Below are 18,585 nucleotides of genomic sequence, written 5' to 3'. Positions count from 1 at the left end.
GTAGGGTTGTTCTGTGAGAATCTTTGTGAGGCTGGCTTATTAAGGTTAAAATATGTTTTTCTTATTTTTCACTATCTGAATTTTGTTCCCAAAAAAATTAAATCAATTATTGATCAATTATCTGCACCAATCTTCAAAAATTTCAATGCAAAACAACTGTGTTTATAATTTTGTTGAATTATCCTGTCGAAACAAAAAAAATCTTGTCAAAGTATGAACAAAAATGTTTTGACTTCTAAAACACATTAAGCAAACAAAAATAACTTCAAGCACCTTTAAGCCGGAAGGAATTCAAATCTCGGAAAAAACTTGACACCGGGTGTGCTGTTACAATGACAGCAGCAGCATCCTGCAGAGCATAAATAATCATATCAGACTTCAACCCTATCTTTGCGAGCAGCTCGCAATAAAGCACCCACTTTAACTTCAAGTGTTGTCCTCTAAGGTGAAGTCAACTGTTTGTTTTCTTGCTTAAGTTTTTTTTGAAACTTCCATCATTTTTGAAATTAAGGAAACCCGAACAGACGGTAATAACTGGATTCATGCCATTTCAGTAACAAATACTGTTAAAATAACAAAAAGTGTTATGGAATATTCATACAAAATCTATTTTTGCATAAGAGTTTAATAACAGTTTATGTTATCATAACAAAATTTGTTATTGGTCTGATAATGGTTGAAAGCCAAAACAACTTGGAAATAACAATTTTTGTTATGTTAAAATAACTCTAACTGTTATTGGAATGATCCGATAAGTTGTTAAAATAACAAAAAAGAATAACAAAGATTTGTTCGAAGAATTACTCAAAATGTTATAAGTTTGTTATTACAATAACAATCCAATAACAAAAAAAATCATAACAGCAAATAACAAAACTTATTTTAAATAACATAAAATGTTATTGGCCTAGTATTTTCAAATATCAAAAAATGTGATTTCCGTCTGCTCGGAAACCCTCCCACCGAGGGTTTTTTCAACACCACCTTCTCATGTGCCGTGTGGGGGGGCCAGAAGGGTTTTTGAAGATTTGTAGACTTTTGCGCCATGTTTCCCGCCATGGGGTGAGATCGCATTTCGTCACCACCCCTGTTTGGCGCAGCAGCTCAAGTTTCTCTGGGTTTTCCACGTTGTGTTTGTAGTTTTGTGTTCATGTGTAACTTGTAAAAGCGCGAGACTTATGTGCGAGTGTTTTTGCAGAAGAGGAAAGAGGAAGAATGGAGCAAAGTGGACCAGGTTTTATTTTTAAAACAATTTTCAAAGACATGTATTTAATATATTGGTGTACTTAAAAGAACAATATTTGTTTTTTTTTAATTTTTGGATTGGATATTTTTTGAATTATTGAGCAAAAAGATAGTGTATTTTGTTTGGTATTTGAAATTATTTATCGATGAGTAAATTGTGTACCGTCAGTGGGTGTAACTATGGATCAAAATTTCTTAATAAAAAGAACAATTCAAATAACACCAAACATCTTTTAACGTAGAGTTGTTCTTAGATAGTTTACTAAAATTTTCTTAATATATGGTGGAATTTGATGAACTCTACCATAAATGTCAATCGTTTGAAAATTGACCCAATCTCACCCCATTAGAGGGGGTGCCATTGGGTCATATGAAACTAAAATTAAGCTCAAAAACAAAGATAGGGTCAAAACAAATTATCCAACAGTGTTTCTTGTTCGAGGGAATCGTATTGATATGCTACAATGTTAGCAGTTGAGATTTGCGAACATTTAAGGTACTTTTGAGTAATGCCAACAAAATGATTAAAAAGTTGATTTTTCGAGAGGTTTCTGGCCAAAAACGTACCTCAACTTTACACAGCTGCCAAAATGACAGGATTTGTTTTAAGGCACGAGAATTTTTCAGCGAAGTCATCTTAAGATGTTCCCTACACTACCCTTTTAGCAGAATTTAGTTTCATTGAGAAGAACCTGAGGCATGGTAAAATCCGTAAAAAATCCCTTTGACCCAATTTCATTCCCCAGACCCAATGTCACGCCCCCTGACGGTATTAAAAGAAATAAAGATTTTTTTTAGAACAATGAAATCAAAGGGATTTTCCCTTTTTATTTTATAATATTTTATGAAGTGATAAAGATATTAAAAAAAGGGTTAACTTTTTCTAGAATTTTGGAATCCATAAAGATATTCTTCTTTTTTATATCAGCCTTGATGATTTAAAGACGTTAAAACGAATGGCGTATTTCTACGAGAATCATAAAATTTATAGAAATTTACCTTACTTATTAAGATTTGAAGATATCAAAAATTGTGGTTAATTTTTTAGACAATTATGAGATTCATAGAGATTTTGCCTTCTTCCTTTAAGATTTAGCGATTTGACGATATGACAATTTGAAGATTTATAGATTTAAAGTTACCAAATGAAAGAAAGGTTTTTTGGGGATGGCATTCTAGGAAACGTTCCATTGTGGGGAATGTATTTCTGACGAATGGAATTCTGGCAAATGGGACAGAACCCAAAATATATTTGCATAAACTCATTGATTTTTTGGAATTTTGTTGACAGTAGCACAACTGTGATAAGATATACAGCATTTTGTGTTACGTTTGGTTTCGCAATATTGAGATTAGGGCTCGGTTTTTGAAATTTTGTTTTAAAGCTGGCAATTTTTTTCTAAAAAAGTCAAGCGACCGAGAGACAAAAATCTTGAAAAAAATATTTACTATCCTTAAAATGTTCGACAAAGCTGATAAAAAAGAAATTTGAAATATATTTCGACCTGGTAATATTTTGAATTAATAACTCGTTTCAATTTTTGATATTGAAAAATTCTCAACTTAGAGTTGCAGTATGAAAAATATTAAATCACATAATTTGTCAAATAATTTTCAAATAATATTTAAAAAAAATAATTGAAAATGAGTAAAGCAGAATCTTTTTAAGTTTTATCTCAGATTTGCAAGATTTGCAACATAAAAAATAAAAATTTGAATATTTTGTGCTAATATTACATAGTTTGAAAGTAAGATTTTTTAAATACCCTTTGACCGACTTACTGGAAATTGGACGAGCTATCTGGTAAAAATATTTTCGAGACTGAAAAATCAAGTCTGTCATATAGAAATTGCCAAAAACCACAAAAAAAAACTTTTTTTTCAACATTTTTATTTTTTAAACCGCTGTATCTTCACAAGGATTGGACATAGGACAATGGTCAATATGAAGACTTTTATGTAAAATTGGCTGGCGGATCGATTCTCACTATCGGTCTTTGAAAATTGTGACATTTAGACCACTTTTCAAAAACACAGGTTTAGTAAATGATTTTTGTATTTTTTTTGGAAACACATACCATCCTGCATTTTACTTCAGTCTTTTTGTAACAATTTCGAGCGAAAAATAAACGTCACATCATCTTTAAATTTAACTTTTAAACATAAAAATTGAAAAATCTAGTAGAAGTGGCGTGTATTTTCTAAGTGTATTTTTTTTTCAGAGAACCCGTCCAATTTCCTACAAGTTTGTCTTTGACCACCTTCCCGAACAGACGGTAATAACTAAATTCATGCCATTTCAATAACAAATACTGTTAAAATAACAGAAAGTGTTATGGAATATTCTTGAAAAATCCATTTTTGCATAAGAGTTCAATAACAGTTTATGTTATCATAACAAAATTTGTTATCGGTCTGATATTGGTTGAAAGCCAAAACAACTTTGGAATAACATTTTTTGTTATGGAAAAATAACTCCAACTGTTATTGGGATGATCGGATTAGTTGTTAAAATAACAAAAAATAATAACAAAGATTTGTTCCAAGAATAACGTAAAATGTTATTAGTCTGTTATTACAATAACACTCCAATAACAACAAAATCATAACGGCGAATAACAAATCTTGTTATAAATAACACAAAATGTTATTGGACTAGTATTTTCAAATAACAAAGAATGTTATTCCCAAGTTATTTCCGTCTGCTCGGGTTTTCATACGATGCAACGGCTTCGAGATACAGTAATTTTTTAATTACAAATTACAAAAAAATGTCATTTTTGAGTACAATTGGCTCCATATACGGGTCATTCCACCTGAAGTGCGCAAGAAAAAAAATGCAAATTTGAAAATTACCATCTCCGATTCTACTCAAATTTGGCAGAGCTGTTGAGACTATCAAAACATGCAAAAATCCCGAATTTCATCCAAATCGGACCACCCCCTCCATTTTTGTACCCTCCCAAGAAATCGACTTTTTGGCGATTTTTGAGCGAAACCCCTATTTTCAAACGACGATAACTCAGCACCACAAATCTTAGAGAGTCGGTCTTAGACTTAATTTTGAAGGAAATTGGACGTAGAATCCATTTCCGTGATCAAAATTTAGATGAAAATATTTTTTCTACCTGTATTGCGCAATTGAAAACTTTAAATGGCCGTATCTCAAAACAGCCCTATTTATTTTTTAAATTTGACCTCACCATCGTATTCCCCGTCCAATTTTACATAAGAATCACTTATCGACAGAAAGGAATATGTTTCGTTCCAGAGATATCGAATTTTAAAGTTTTGAGTATTTGAGATTACCTAAATTAGCTACACTCGCCGCATATGCTACAACTTCTAGAAGCACTCGGGCGCGCTGATCAATAACTGCTACCTGGTTATTTATTGAAATAAGATTTCATCCCAATTAATCATTAGCAAATTAGGCAAAAGTTGTAGGAAACTGCTGTATTAATCTTAAATTAAAAAAAAAGTATACGGTGAATTTATGTGCTAGCCCACAGGACAGAGCAAGAACGACACGCAATACAGGGCAGAATGGAATTCCCGCTGAGCTAGCAGGAAATTAAAATTGATCTTGTAAGTAACACTTAAGAAAAAGTGTGCGATACATTATCGTGTTAAAAATTATGAATTAACATGAATAAAACTCTCGTGAAGCATGATTAAGCAAGAGGATTTCTGGAAAGCATAAAACTGGAAAATGTAAGAAAATCACAAAGATTTATCGGATTTATTATCTGATTAAGATCAAATTCAGTTGTGTTGATTTCGACACCGTCCGAACAACTATCTTTTTTTTGTCAATCATTTCGAAATCTTGGAAGACGATACAGCTGCTGTCCACATGTATCAGAAGTATATGGCTCACAATATAAAAATCGGTTTAATATGATCATGCACAATCTTTCAAACCGTAAGGCAGATTTTGGGGTTTATTGCTGAATGTTACTATTTTGCTACCGCACATGGCAAAAGCTCTAGAACCCATGAGAATTATTTCATTTACTACATCCAGCTCTACATTTGTTCTTGCTTCAAATAAAAGAAATAATTTGATGAAGTGGGAAGAAATGAGGAATTAGGAAAAATATGAAAACAATAGAAATATGTTATTTTTTTTAAAATTGTGCTGTAAAACGTTGTAGCATTTGCAGATAAATATTAAAAGTTCAAATTTTACCTAATATGGTTCAATGACACTGAGATCAGGAAAAACAGTGCATTCAAAATTACCCAATAAATATTCCTTAAACAAAAAATAGATTGTTCAAGGTATTGATTATCTCAAAATCGTATAAAATTATAAAAATAATTCATCTTACAGAACACCAGGTAGTAATTATTGATCAGCACGACTGAGTGCTTCTAGCATATGCGGCGAGTGTAGCTAATGTAGGTAATCTCAAATACTAAAAACTTTAAAATTCGATATCTCTGGAACGAAACATATTCCTTTCTGTCGATAAGTGATTCTTATGTAAAATTGGACGGGGAATACGATGGTGAGGTCAAATTTAAAAAATAAATAGGGCTGTTTTGAGATACGGCCATTCAAAGTTTTCAATTGTGCAATACAGGTAGAAAACATATTTCAATCCAAATTTGGATCACGGAAATGGATTTAACGTCCAATTTCCTTCAAAATTGAGTCTAAGACCGACTCTCTAAGATTTGTGGTTCCTGAGTTATCGTCGTTTGAAAATAGGGGTTTCGCTCAAAAATCGCCAAAAAGTCGATTTTTTGGGAGGGTACAAAAATAGATGGAGTGGGTCCGATTTGGATAAAATTCGGGATTTTTGCATGTTTTGATAGTCTCAACAGCTCTGCCAAATTTGAGCAGAATCGGAGATGGTAATTTTCAAATGCTGTTCCGCTTTAGATGGAATGACCCATACACAAAAATGGCTGATATAGGCCTAGGATAACATGTCTTAAAAGTTTCATTGAAATCGGAGAGGGTCGGGTACAAATATATCAGAAAAATTCCTGATTTAAGCTGGAATTGCTCTATAATCATATTTAGCATGTTTGAACTCCTTTGAAGACATTTCAAATTTTCATGAAATACCAATGAGTTTGAATTTAGTTTTTCGCGAAAAAAAAAATTCCCTCAAAACATTGATAATAAAAAAAAAACTAGTGATTGGAAAGCAACTGGACGCGTGTAAAATGCACTTTAAAACACTTTTTTTATCCAAATGTTGATACCAAGGCTTGTAATTTAAATTTTAATATGGGAATAACATTTTTTTTTTTCGAAGAATACCTCAGACTGTTATTGGGATGATCGGATTAGTTGTTAAAATGACAAAAAAATAATAACAAAGATTTGTTCGAAGAATAACTAAAAATGTTATTAGTCTGTTATTACAATAAGAATCCAATAACAAAAAAATCATAACGGCGAATAAAAATACCTGCTATAAATAACGTAAAATGTTATTGGCCTAGTATTTTCAAATATCAAAAAATGTTATTCCCACGTTATTTCCGTCTACTCGGGAACATAATTTTTTTCCTAACATTAATCGCCTTTTTCCGATCCGAGATCTAAAAATACAAAATTCGTAAATTACTTAAAAGTGCACAATTTGATTTAAAATGCAGTGCAATTTAAACGTTGTTCTATGCATTTTGATTTTAGGATATTTTTTGAAAAAAAAAAAAAATTCAAATTGAAGTTAAAATTTTGAATCAATTGTATATATATTTCCAATTTGTTCAAATTTTTATGATATTTGAAATGCATGTAAATTTTTCATATCTTTTCACATATTTATCTAATAACCAAGCCTTCAATTCCATTTAACCCTGCTTGCTATGCAAACTCATGGCTGTCTATCGGTATGAAGGAAAAAATCTGTTTTGCGAAGGGAAATTTTCAGTCGTAGGAATTTGTCTGCTCTTATTTGCTCAAATTTTTAAGCAAACACAGCCCGACGAACATTCGTCAACCTTGCTCGCATCAAGAGTTGGAAATTAAATTTCATATCTAATTATTGTTTGTCTTTTGAAAACTTGAACTCGTATCACATTCTGACTCTCTTTATAGCTGCCAAAGTGGTTGCTTTCTTCTAGAATCCAACCTCCTGCTCAGCTCATTGTTCACCGATAATCGGCCATTACTTTCGAATGATATCCCCCCCCCCTCCTCCCATCATTTCCGGGAATATCCGTTCCCGATCAGCGCCCCCCATTATCGGGCGTAAATCATCTTCGTTGGGAGGGAAAAAACACACCCCGATTTTCCCAGGCTTTCCACCAACCACCCGACGATGGTGGAAGAATCGAAATATTTTCTTTTCTCATTCTCACCAGAAAACGGGGAAAATCGCTTTTCCTCCCCCTTTTTTCGATTTTATTTATTTTTATTATTCCATTTTTCTTGGAACACACTCACATGTGAGTGTGTGTGTTTGTGTGGTAAAAAGTGGAAAACATATAGAAAACATAAATTTTAGGGCAAACCATATCGGTGCTGGCTCGAAGAAGATATTTGGTCTGGGACGGTGAAGTGAGTTTAGTTTTTTTTCTGTTTGTAAGGAAAGAAAAACTCTTCGAATAAAGTTTTGGAGGTGCCGAAAATCGTTTGATATCGATCGCCAAAGTATGATTTATTCGGTAAATATTTGCTAACACAACCGTCTTGAGAGGTCGTCGTGTTGTATTTTTAGCTTTTGAATGAAGAAAGTTTACTGGAAACTTTGTGATGGAAGTAAAATGTTCAATTTTGGAGGAAAACACGGTTTCACCTCTGGTTTGAGTTTTCTTCTTTCGTTTAATAATTTTTAATCCAGTTTTTTTCATATTTGATATCAAAATCAGAATCATTACAGACTTAAAAATAGTTTCTAGAAAAAGCTATTTAGACAGTTTTTCCCAAGACTTTTTTTCTGAAACAATAAACTACTGCAGCATTCTGCGCCAAATTCCACCTCCACCACGCAAAAATACTCATCACTCTTTATTTCCCAACCGACCCACGCACCACCCATCAACTTAGTGCCCACTTTTCCGCCTCCACCGCTCACGTCACGCTGAAGGATGCTGCCCGGGAAAAACCTTCCAACCGGGTGTTTGCACATGCCAAAATAATCATAAAATTCCGACAATTTTCACCAAATACAAGCTGCCCCCTTTTCTTTTGTGCAAATGCCACTGACGCTGCTGCTTGTGCCAATAAAGTTCTGTTTGTTGTGACCTCCTCCTCCTCGCCCCGAAAAAATAAAGATAAGGTCAATATTTGCGCGCATAAAGAAGCCCACCGAGAGAGGCGTTTTTTTGTGTTTTCACTGGAAAGTTTTTCATTCGTGAGAAAAATGACACAGAAATGAAGAATTAGTAGGGATTTGGAAAGGTTGGAAGGTGGAAGGATTTTAGAGTCATTTGAAGCAATTTGATTTTTCTCAAATATATTACTAAAATATATTTTTTTAGTAGCATAATTTATAGTATAATAAAATGATCAAACATCAACATCATATTCTAAGTCGAAAAAGAATGCATTGAGAATATTACATGTATGTTCACTTGAGTTCCTCAAAATAGAATTAGTTTTATATACACGTTTATACGTTATAAACAATGTTTAAAATGTCTTGTTTTTGTAGATAAAATTAACAATTTGGGTAATTCTCCACCAACTCACACAGCAGTTGCCCCGACCCCTCTTCGATTTGCGTGAAATTTTGTCCTAAGGGGTAACTTTTGTCCCTGAACACGAATCCGAGGTCCGTTTTTTGATATCTCGTGACGGAGGGGCGATACGACCCGTTGCAATTTTAAGCATGCGAAAAAAGAGATGTTCTACAATAATTTGCAGCCTGAAATGGTGATGAGATAGAAATTTGAGTCAAAGAAAAAAACACTAAAAAAGTTTAAAAAAAATCTGCCATTTTCCGTTACTCAGCTGTAAAAATAATTGGAACATATCATTTTAAGGGAAATTTAATGCACTTTTCGAATCCACACTCTAAAAAATAACCCTGCAAAGTTAGAAAAAACACGAAATTTTAAAATGCAAATTTTACAGTTAAGTAACGGAAAATGGCAGATTTTTTTTAAACTTTTTAGTGTTTTTTTCTTTGACCCAAATTTTTATCTCACCACCATTTCAGGCTGCAAATTATTGAAAAACACCTCTTTTTTCGCATGCTTAAAAATGCAACGGGTCGTACCGCCCCTCCGTCACGAGATATCAAAAACGGACCTCGGATTCGTGTTCAGGGACAAAAGTTACCCCTTAGGACAAAGTTTCACGCAAATCGAAGAGGGGTCGGGGCAACTGCTGTGTGAGTTGGCGGAGAATTACCCAAATTATTAATTTTATCTACAAAAACAAGACATTTTAAACATTGTTTTATAACGTATAAACGAATGTATGACAATAGGTCGAAAGACATAAGGTCGAATGGACAAAAGGTCGAATGCCAAAAGGTCGAATGGACAAATGGTCGAATGGACAAAACGTCGAAAGGACAAAAGGTCGAATTAAAAAAAAAACATTTTACAAAACAAAACTTTTGATGTGAGCCTAAATACACAAAGCGACCGAGCCACGTAGCCTAGTGGTAACGCTTCCGCATAGTAAGCGGTAGATCGGGGTTCAAATCCCGGCTCGGACCAACACAACTGTTGATCTTTTCTCTTCTGGATTCGATTGCTTAGTAAAGGGAAGGTTAACATTAACCTTAACATGTTAACATTAAGTTGAGAATGAAATTGCCACTGAATCCGCTTTGTAAATTCCGGCCCCGATACTCTTCAAGGGTGTTCCCCTCAGGAACTGGGAAAGATTTACTTTTTTTACTTTTACTAAATACACAAATATTGAAAAGCAAATATGGAAAGGTGATTTGAACGTTTTTTTTAATTTCACTTCTATATTCTTAAAAATTTAGAAGTCTCCTAAATAAAAACGTGCTTTGGATTGTTGGGGACTTTTTGAATAGGGGGGAGGGGTGGGGGGTTAGAGGGGGTTTATCTTTGAAAATATAAATAAATACGATCGATTTTTTTTATACATACAGCTATGTTTTTGAAGTCATATTTTTCTTATTTTCTATTTTGACCATTAACGGTACACAACAACCATAGCTTTTGCACCCAGATTTCTGTTACATACATTTTAGTATCTTCAATACTACGGGAACTATCGATATAATTTCTTATTCATCCTCTAAATTACTATCTTCGTTGTTATTTACAACAAAGTTTGACTATTTTTACAATCAAAAAAGATTCTTGCAGGATTGGCCTTTTTTTAAAAGAACTGCTCATGTTTGAAAGAATGGAAAAACTCACAAAAATATTTTGTTAATCAAGAAATGTTTGTTTTCAAAATTTAAAAATAAACTTTCTAAATATTTAAGAATCCGAACTATTTTTCAAAGAACTGCTCATGTTTGAAAGAATGAAAAAACTCACAGAAATATTACGACACACAAGAAAAGGTTGTTTTTCAAAATAAACACTCGAAAAATATTTTAGAAGTCAAACTTATTTTGGAAGATCTGCTCATTTTTGAAAGAATGGAAATCTTCTCAAAAAATGGTTTGGAAGTAATTCTGTTAATTTAAGAAAATAATCATCTCTAGGATGAATGGATAAACCAAGGATAAACTCACAAAAAAAAATCAAATTTGTTCGTAACAAAAAAAATTCAAGAATTTTTAAAAGTTTTATAATTATAATTATTTGTTTCATTTTTTCACATTCGACCTTTTTTCCTTTCGACGTTTTGTCCACTTTCGACCTTTTGTCCATTCGACCTTATGTCTTTCGACCTTTTAGCATTCGACCTTTTGTCCATTCGACCTTATGTCTTTCGACCTTTTGTCGCACATCCGATCGCGATAACTCGTGATGTTTATAAGCAAATCCCTTATGTTTATATATAAAAAAAATTAATTGTCTGTTCTACAACTTTGTAGAACATTATTGCACTCTTAAATATATCCTTGCAAAGTTAGAAAAAAAAGAGAAAATTTTAAAATGATTTTTTTTTCTAAATGAAGAAATTACCCTTCTGGGTCAATAAAGATTCGAAAAGAACATAAAATTTCCCATAAAATGAAATATTCCAAAAATGTTAACAGTTGAGTAACGGAAAATGGCAGAGTCTTAAAAAAAATGTTTTTTTCGATGAAAAATATTTTTTCCTCGAAATTTTTGAGGGAATAGCCTAAGATGTTTCAAAAGGACTCACGAAAAATGCAGGATGGTATTTCTCTCCTAAAAAACACAAAAATCATTTACTAAAACTTTTTATTACAAATTTACTATTTTACATAAAAGTCTCCATATTTACCATTGTCCTATGTCCAATCCTTGTGAAGATACAGCGGTTTAAAAAATAAAAATGTTGAAAAACTAGGTTTTTTGGTAGTTTTTGACAATTTCTATACGACAGACTTGATTTTTCAGTCTTGTAAATATTTTAAGCGGAAAACTCGTCCCATAAGTTTGCAGTTTTCCCATAAGTTTGCATAGGTTTGCAGTTTTAGTAAATGATTTTTGTATTTTTTTTAGGAGAGACATACAATCCTGCATTTTTCGTGATTCTTTTTGAAACATCTCAGGCTATTTCCTCAAAAAATTTGAACGAACAAAAATCGTGACCTCACCTTAAAATTTAACTTTTAAACTTAAAAATAAAAAAATTCTCATAGAAGTGGCGTTTATTTTTATTTCAGTGAATTTTTTACAAGTTTTACAAGTCTGCAAGTTTGTCTTTGACCATAATTTTTAAATTACAAAATACAAAAATATTTAAATAACCAACGCCCTTTTCAAATGTTATCTTCGAGTAGAAATTCCGAAAAACGCGTCTGGAATGGAATTTTATGTCAAACATTCATGTGTTTAGAAAATTCACCGAACAAAACAAAAAAATATTGAAAAATTTTACTTTTCGATACTAGTGTTGAAAAATTCTACTTTTAAGCACTGAAATGGGTGCTTTTCAGCACTGGTATTGAAAAGTTTTTATTTTCCATTTTGTTATTTTTGGTAGGGAAAAGTAAGCCGTTTCGTTTCTTCAGAAGGACAAAAAAAGCATCTTCTGCGTTAGTGTATGAGATGGTGCAGATTCAGACCGGAAAAATATGATTTTTGGAATTATCGAAAATATTGTCATACAAAATTTAAAAAAAAATGAGATGTAAAATCAAAATTGCTGTCGAAATAAACTTCACATTGTTTGAGTGCTCTGTTTTTTCGGTTAAGAGGCAGTTTTTGTAAATATTGCTCGGTTTGTTTTAGAGATCGTATCGAAGTGCTCTGATTTCGATGAAACTTTCAGCGTTTGTTTGTCTATACATGAGATGAACTCATGCAAAATATGAGCCGTCTACGACAAAGGGAAGTGGGATGAAACGGGCATTGAAGTTTTAGGCCCAAAAAACATTAAAAAAAAACTTAAAATTGCTCGCATTTCCAAAAAACTTCATCAATTCCAACTCTCTTAGATGCATTTGAAAGGTCTTTTGAAGCACTTCAAAATGAGCCATAGACATACAGAATTGTTTTGACTTTTTCTCATAGCTTTTGCAAATTATTGTTAAAAATGGATTTTTTTATAACCTTAATATCTTTTTGCAAAAGCCTCCAACACCCATACTCCTGTAAGTCAAAATTTAGGAAATTTTATGGACTATATGCCTACGGTATAAATTTTTTTGCCAATCGCAGTTTATCTCATAGTTTTTATTTTACAACGTTAGTTTTTTGTCCTGTAGGCTTCCATAGCGGCTTTTTTTGGTCCCAATTTTGTCATATTCGGAATCCTCGGAAAATTTTACGTTAGTGATTTGATTCAACCTAATTACGAATCATTGCTGTGATACGGCTTTACGCAGTAGGCCTGGCCGCTTTAACGCTTGAGATGTATCAATGCATTCCACACGCACTACAAATGTTAATAAATGACAAGAAGAGTGCTAGGCGTAATCTAACCTAAAGCACTCTCTAGGATCCCTTAGAAATATTGGCTGCGCTAAGGTTTGATTAGATTAGAGTAGATTAGAAAGAGCAAAAGTGTCAGTGAATAACAATAAAATTCAAACCAATAGTTCCGCGATGGACACCATTTTAAAAAGCTGCCCCAAAAGCTCCCCACACTGCAAGCCACAAGCTTTTCTTACCAGAGCCCACCAAAAGCAGAACTCCCTCGCAAACAGACACCCGCGAGCTGTGAATCCGCCAATCTTCATGAACAGGGTAAAAGGACGATACAACACATACTCTACTCACCAGGTACCACTGCTCCTTGAAGAGCGGATCGGGGAAGATGTTGTGCGAGCCCGTGTCCCGATAGTTGACCCGCTGGCTGCCGGGGGCAATCGAACGTGGGTCCGGAAACCGGACAAAGTCCTGGTCGAAGGTGGAGTAGTCGCGCTTTTTACGAATCTTCTCGTGCTGCTGCTGCATCCATCGCACCTGGGGGGAGGGGGGAAAATGAAGGAGAGAAATTTGTTATCTAAATGTTTGTGTTTTTATTTTCTGCGGAAAAGTTTTTTGTTTGCACGAAAAACAGATTTTCTTTTGAACCTTTTGTGAAAAATCGCAGATCTTTCCCGATAACGATCAAAGTAATTTGCACAAAAGAAATGCTTCACCACGTTCGACGTTTTTTTTCCAATTTGAGCATAAACATTTCCCAAGAAAAGGACCACCCCCTCTCGACACTTTCAATAGAATTTGCCAAACAAAAATAAGTGTATCTTCCCAATAAAGGAATCAAAAGGAGCCCCCTCGCCAATTCGTCGGACCAAACCATTCAGATAAGATAATTTAATTCCACTTCAATGGAAAAAGTGGCAGCCGTCGTCGTCGCGCGCTTTTCAAACCACAAGTGATGGACAAACAAAAAACTGTTTTCCCCCACCAGCTGTGGGGGTGGAGATGAAATCATGATGATGAGAGCCTTTTCGATAAAAATCTCGCGCAACCCCGACCTCGTCTCCCACGCGGAATGGTAACGGTTTTGATGAGAAAAACACCTTCCGGAAAATGAGCGGGAAATTGCGAGATGGGGGAGGAATATTTTTTTCAGTGAACCACTTAGAAGTGATTTGACGATTAACCAACTTGAAATTCGAGTGAATAAATATTTGAATTTTGAAATAATTTTTTCGTCTGATTTCTAGGTTCTTTTTTTTACCATTTTAAATAATTGAAAATTTTTGTTGATATGCCTTTTCCAATGTTGATTTGAAATTTTTGTAAGAATTTATTGTCGAAAGATCCAAAAGTTTCATTTTTTTTTTCATTCCAAATCGGACGCATATTTTACCGAGTTATCGTCTCTTGTTTTTCAGAGGCTGTTACTAAGCAACCATTGAACAGTGGTCCAGATAGAAATGTCAAGTGGAAAATAGATATAAAAATAAAATCTGAACTTTTGTAACAAAAGTTCACAGAAGAATTGTTGGACTAATAAAGTGCAACTTTAGCTTGGTTTAAAAAAAGGATAGTTCACGATTAGGGTGATCATGAATATCTATTTTTTCAGGAGTGTTATTGGGATTTTTTTTTGTCTTCGAAAAACTAGTTGAGCTTGTCAATTCAAGCAACTTTGTACAAGACATCCAATTTAGAAAATACATCTGGGCAAAGCCTCAATAATCAGTTTTTTCAACGTAGCAATTCAAGGTTCAGTTTTGGAGAAAAGAGACTTCAAGTTTTACAAGTATGTAGCAATATTTTAAGCGCCATGTTGCATTTAAGCGCCATGTTGCATTCGAAAGTGGAAATCTAGCACTGAAAACGCTGGAAAAATCCGGGGGTATTGTTTGTTGTTGTTTGTAAAAATTTTCGTTTTTTTGGGCTCGAAGTGCCCCGAACAAAATTTGTTTTCTCTGAAACTTAACCCTGAATTTATACGTTTAAAAAGTGATTCTAAATTTGGTTATAACAGGCTTCGATTACAAAATAAAATTTTAGTGTCTCAGACAAGGTTGCTTTAATTGACAAGTCCAACGACTTTCTAGAAGGCGAAAAAAATCCCAATTATGTTCCTGGAATGTTAGATTTTCAAAAACACCCTAATCCTGAACCACCCTTTCAAACCAAGCCAAAAGCTGCCTCTCCCCATTTGCAACAACTGTTTACTAAATCTTGAGCATTTTTTGGAAAAAAATGATTTTCGTCTTTATTTTGCGCTCTGAACTACTGTGCATTGGTCCAATCTTCAATGTTTTTGAAGCAAATTTCAGAGACTCAGAGTAATTAAAAAATTACACACTAAGTTTCATCCTAATCAAATAATATAAATATAAAATACAAGCCTTACCCGGCAAACTTCGTTCTGCCTTTTTTTCGTTTGTTGACGTTTTCAACTTTTTTGCTTATTCAGCCTCCTGTGATCAAAATTTGATTTTACGTAACTTTTCCCATACAATCTGCAGATTTTCCGGAATCGGTTCCAGAGTGGCCAAAGTTGTAACTTTTTGGCGTAAGAACCTTCCTTGGACTTGTACGAACCCAACGCAACAAAGAGCACCTCGATCCGACGTTCCGTGTTGATTTGATTCGCGTTCGAACAAAACCGTCGAAATTTTTTATATATATAGATTAAAAAATTATTATTTTTTTAGGGAATCATAATCTTGTAGTGCCTATTCTTTAAATTTCAAAATGTTTCAAGTATAATTTATCTTCTTAAAAAGACAAACATATCATTTGAAAATGGCTTTATCTCAGAATCAACATCAGCTCAGAAACACTTTACAGTCAACAAAAGCAAATGAAACTCTTTTTTCGAACTAATATCACAGATTAAATTAATTTTCGTACACATAACTTTAAAATTAATATAATTATTGTTTTAATAAACAAGTTTTTTGCAATGCATTTTACACATTTTCAAAAATAATCATAATTTGAAATCAATCATGCTAAAAAAACATCTCAACACGTGGGAATGCAATTCAATCCTATTGGAGCTTTCCGAAAAAAAAAATTGCTCCATGATTTTTCAGGCAGATTTTTGACATAATTTTATTTCTTTCCTTTCATAAAATTGTATTTGTTTTTGATAAGCTTGTAAAACAAATTTGGTAAATTTCAAGTTGAGGACTTTAGAGCATATTCAGTTTTAAGTTGTATTAAATAAATAAATTTTAAACTCGACATTAATAAGTTTGGTTCAACGTAATATTTAATGTCATGTTTGCATTCAATCATTTATGCTTGCTTTGTTTGAGATTTTTGACACTCATCAAAATTTAAGGTAGCAAAAATAATAATATTCATAAAACATATATTGCACGCATTAAAAATAAAGCAGATAAATAGTTTTCTGAAGTTTCGCAATATTTTATGTTTTTTTTTTATTTCCAATATTGATTTTGTGTCTTTGGTAAAATTGTAGAATGTGATCAGAACTTTAAGAAAAAAATTATCACTTAAAATTGAATTATTGATTTTTTTATTTTAATGTAATTTTTATAGATTTTAAACATTGAAAATCAAACCAACAATTTTAAAATCGCGATTTGCAAAATGTAGGCAAATTAGATGACACTGAGAATATTAAATACTTAAAAAATAAGACTTCTCAGCAACCAGCAGTCCAATCAAAAAGTAATCAAATTTTTTTAGCTTATATTATATTTTTTTCAGGGTGTTATTCTCTCATATTATTTTTTGTAAGTGTAGAAAATTTTAATTTTTTCGAATGATTTCACATTTAAATGCCTGTAATTTGAACATTGATTGATTTGATTTTGCTTGTAAAAAAGGTTTTATGATTTTTGTTTGTTTTAAAGATTTTTTTCTAAAATTTTCTTTACAAAAATATTACTTCAGTACTAGATTTGACAAAATTCATGCTCTAGCGCAAAAATTCTTATTATTCCCTTGAACAATATGCAAAAATTTTAATTTTGGAAATTCAACTTTAAATCATACAAGTAAATTAAAAATACTGTGATTAATTTTCCATGTACGCATTTTTTTTTTCTTAAAAGTCTTAATCATCAGCTCCAATTTTGCCGAAGAACCCAAGTCGATAAGAAATTCTTTTCTCAAGATATAAATATTCTTATATTCATTTGAGCATTTTGTATGGCCAGCTCGCAAAATTGCTAATGGCTTCTTTTCTGGACAAAGCTTCAAATAAAAAAAATACAAATTGAAAAAAAATCTAGGAAAAATATGTTTAATTTTAGAAAATTGTCCTTGTAAAATTGCCAAAGTCTTGAAAAAAAAAAAATATTCGAGTTAAAAATAATTTGCAATCCTCATTGTTATGTCTCAGATAGGATGTGCGACAATAGGTCGAATGGACAAAAAGTCGAAAATGCAAAAGGTCGAATGTGAAAAAATTAAACTAATAATAATCATTATAAACTTTTTAAATATTCTTGAAAACAATATTTTCTTACAAACAAACCCAACTTTTTCATGATATTCAACTGAAATATTTTTTTAATTTTATTTTAAAAACCAATTTTTGACTGTCGTTATGTTTTTGTGATTTTCTTATTCTTTAAAATATGAGCGGTTTTTTTTATTTGACCTTTTGTCCATACGACCATTTGGCATTCGACCTTTTGTCTATTCGACCTTATGTCTTTCGACATCTTATTGTTATGCGACCACGTGGTCCCGTTGGGCTGGTTGCACACACACACACACACATGTCTTTCGGCATCTTATTGTTATGCCTAAGATTATGTTCCAACGAGAAGCTTATAGTTTCAGTCAGCACAAAAATGTTTCTAAACAAAAACGAAAAAGTGATCGGTAAATCATGAAATATAGAAAATCGGCAAAAGGGTGTTCAAAAGCATGAATCATTCAAAAACTATTGCTAATAAAAGTACTTAAACTGATTGAAGGAAATATGAAACAAGAAAAATAAATATTTTTAAAGAACAAAAGTGAAAATGATAAAAAACATTTAGATGAAATCTTGGCAGTAGTGGAACGAAATGGAAGTAACAGCAAAACATCGCCGCCGTGCTAACTTGTCACTCGTGCATTTTGGGCCAAATTTATTTCAATCCTGAGATATTCAATAAAAACCTAAAAAACTCCGTGCATTTTTGTCGCTCTTCATATGGAAGAAGTTTAAATCTTGTCGTGCTATCTTGTCACTCCCTGAAAATTGATGTAAGTGTGACAACTTGCCAAAAGGATTTCAGGTCAGAACGCGTTTGACACACGTACATGCCCGACTACCGTAAACATTTGTAATTATAGCTCGGGACTTCAGCAACCAACTTCAACCAAACTTCGGAACAATGTACATAATGGTCAGCCAAACAAAACGTGTATTTTATTGTTTACATTGCGCGCTCTAGTTTTTGTTTATTCAAGGTT

At 32.7% G+C, this 18,585-nt stretch overlaps 1 protein-coding gene across 2 annotated transcripts in view; it reads right to left on the bottom strand.

Moving 5' to 3' along the window:
• LOC120420959 (furin-like protease 2) overlaps positions 1 to 18,585 on the bottom strand; it is a 328,512-nt gene that overhangs the window by 119,802 nt on the left and 190,125 nt on the right. The window contains exon 3 of one of the 2 annotated variants that reach the window (XM_052710358.1): positions 13,501 to 13,695. In XM_052710358.1, the coding sequence (XP_052566318.1) occupies positions 13,501 to 13,695 (195 nt within the window). The remainder of the gene's footprint in view (positions 1 to 13,500; positions 13,696 to 18,585) is intronic. The other variant, XM_039584094.2, reaches the window with a different exon arrangement.

This window comes from Culex pipiens, chromosome 3, assembly GCF_016801865.2.
Source record: "Culex pipiens pallens isolate TS chromosome 3, TS_CPP_V2, whole genome shotgun sequence".
Classification (NCBI taxonomy): domain Eukaryota; kingdom Metazoa; phylum Arthropoda; class Insecta; order Diptera; family Culicidae; genus Culex; species Culex pipiens.
The sequence above is the reverse complement of the archived record's forward strand: the minus strand, read 5'-3'. Positions and strand labels throughout refer to the sequence as shown.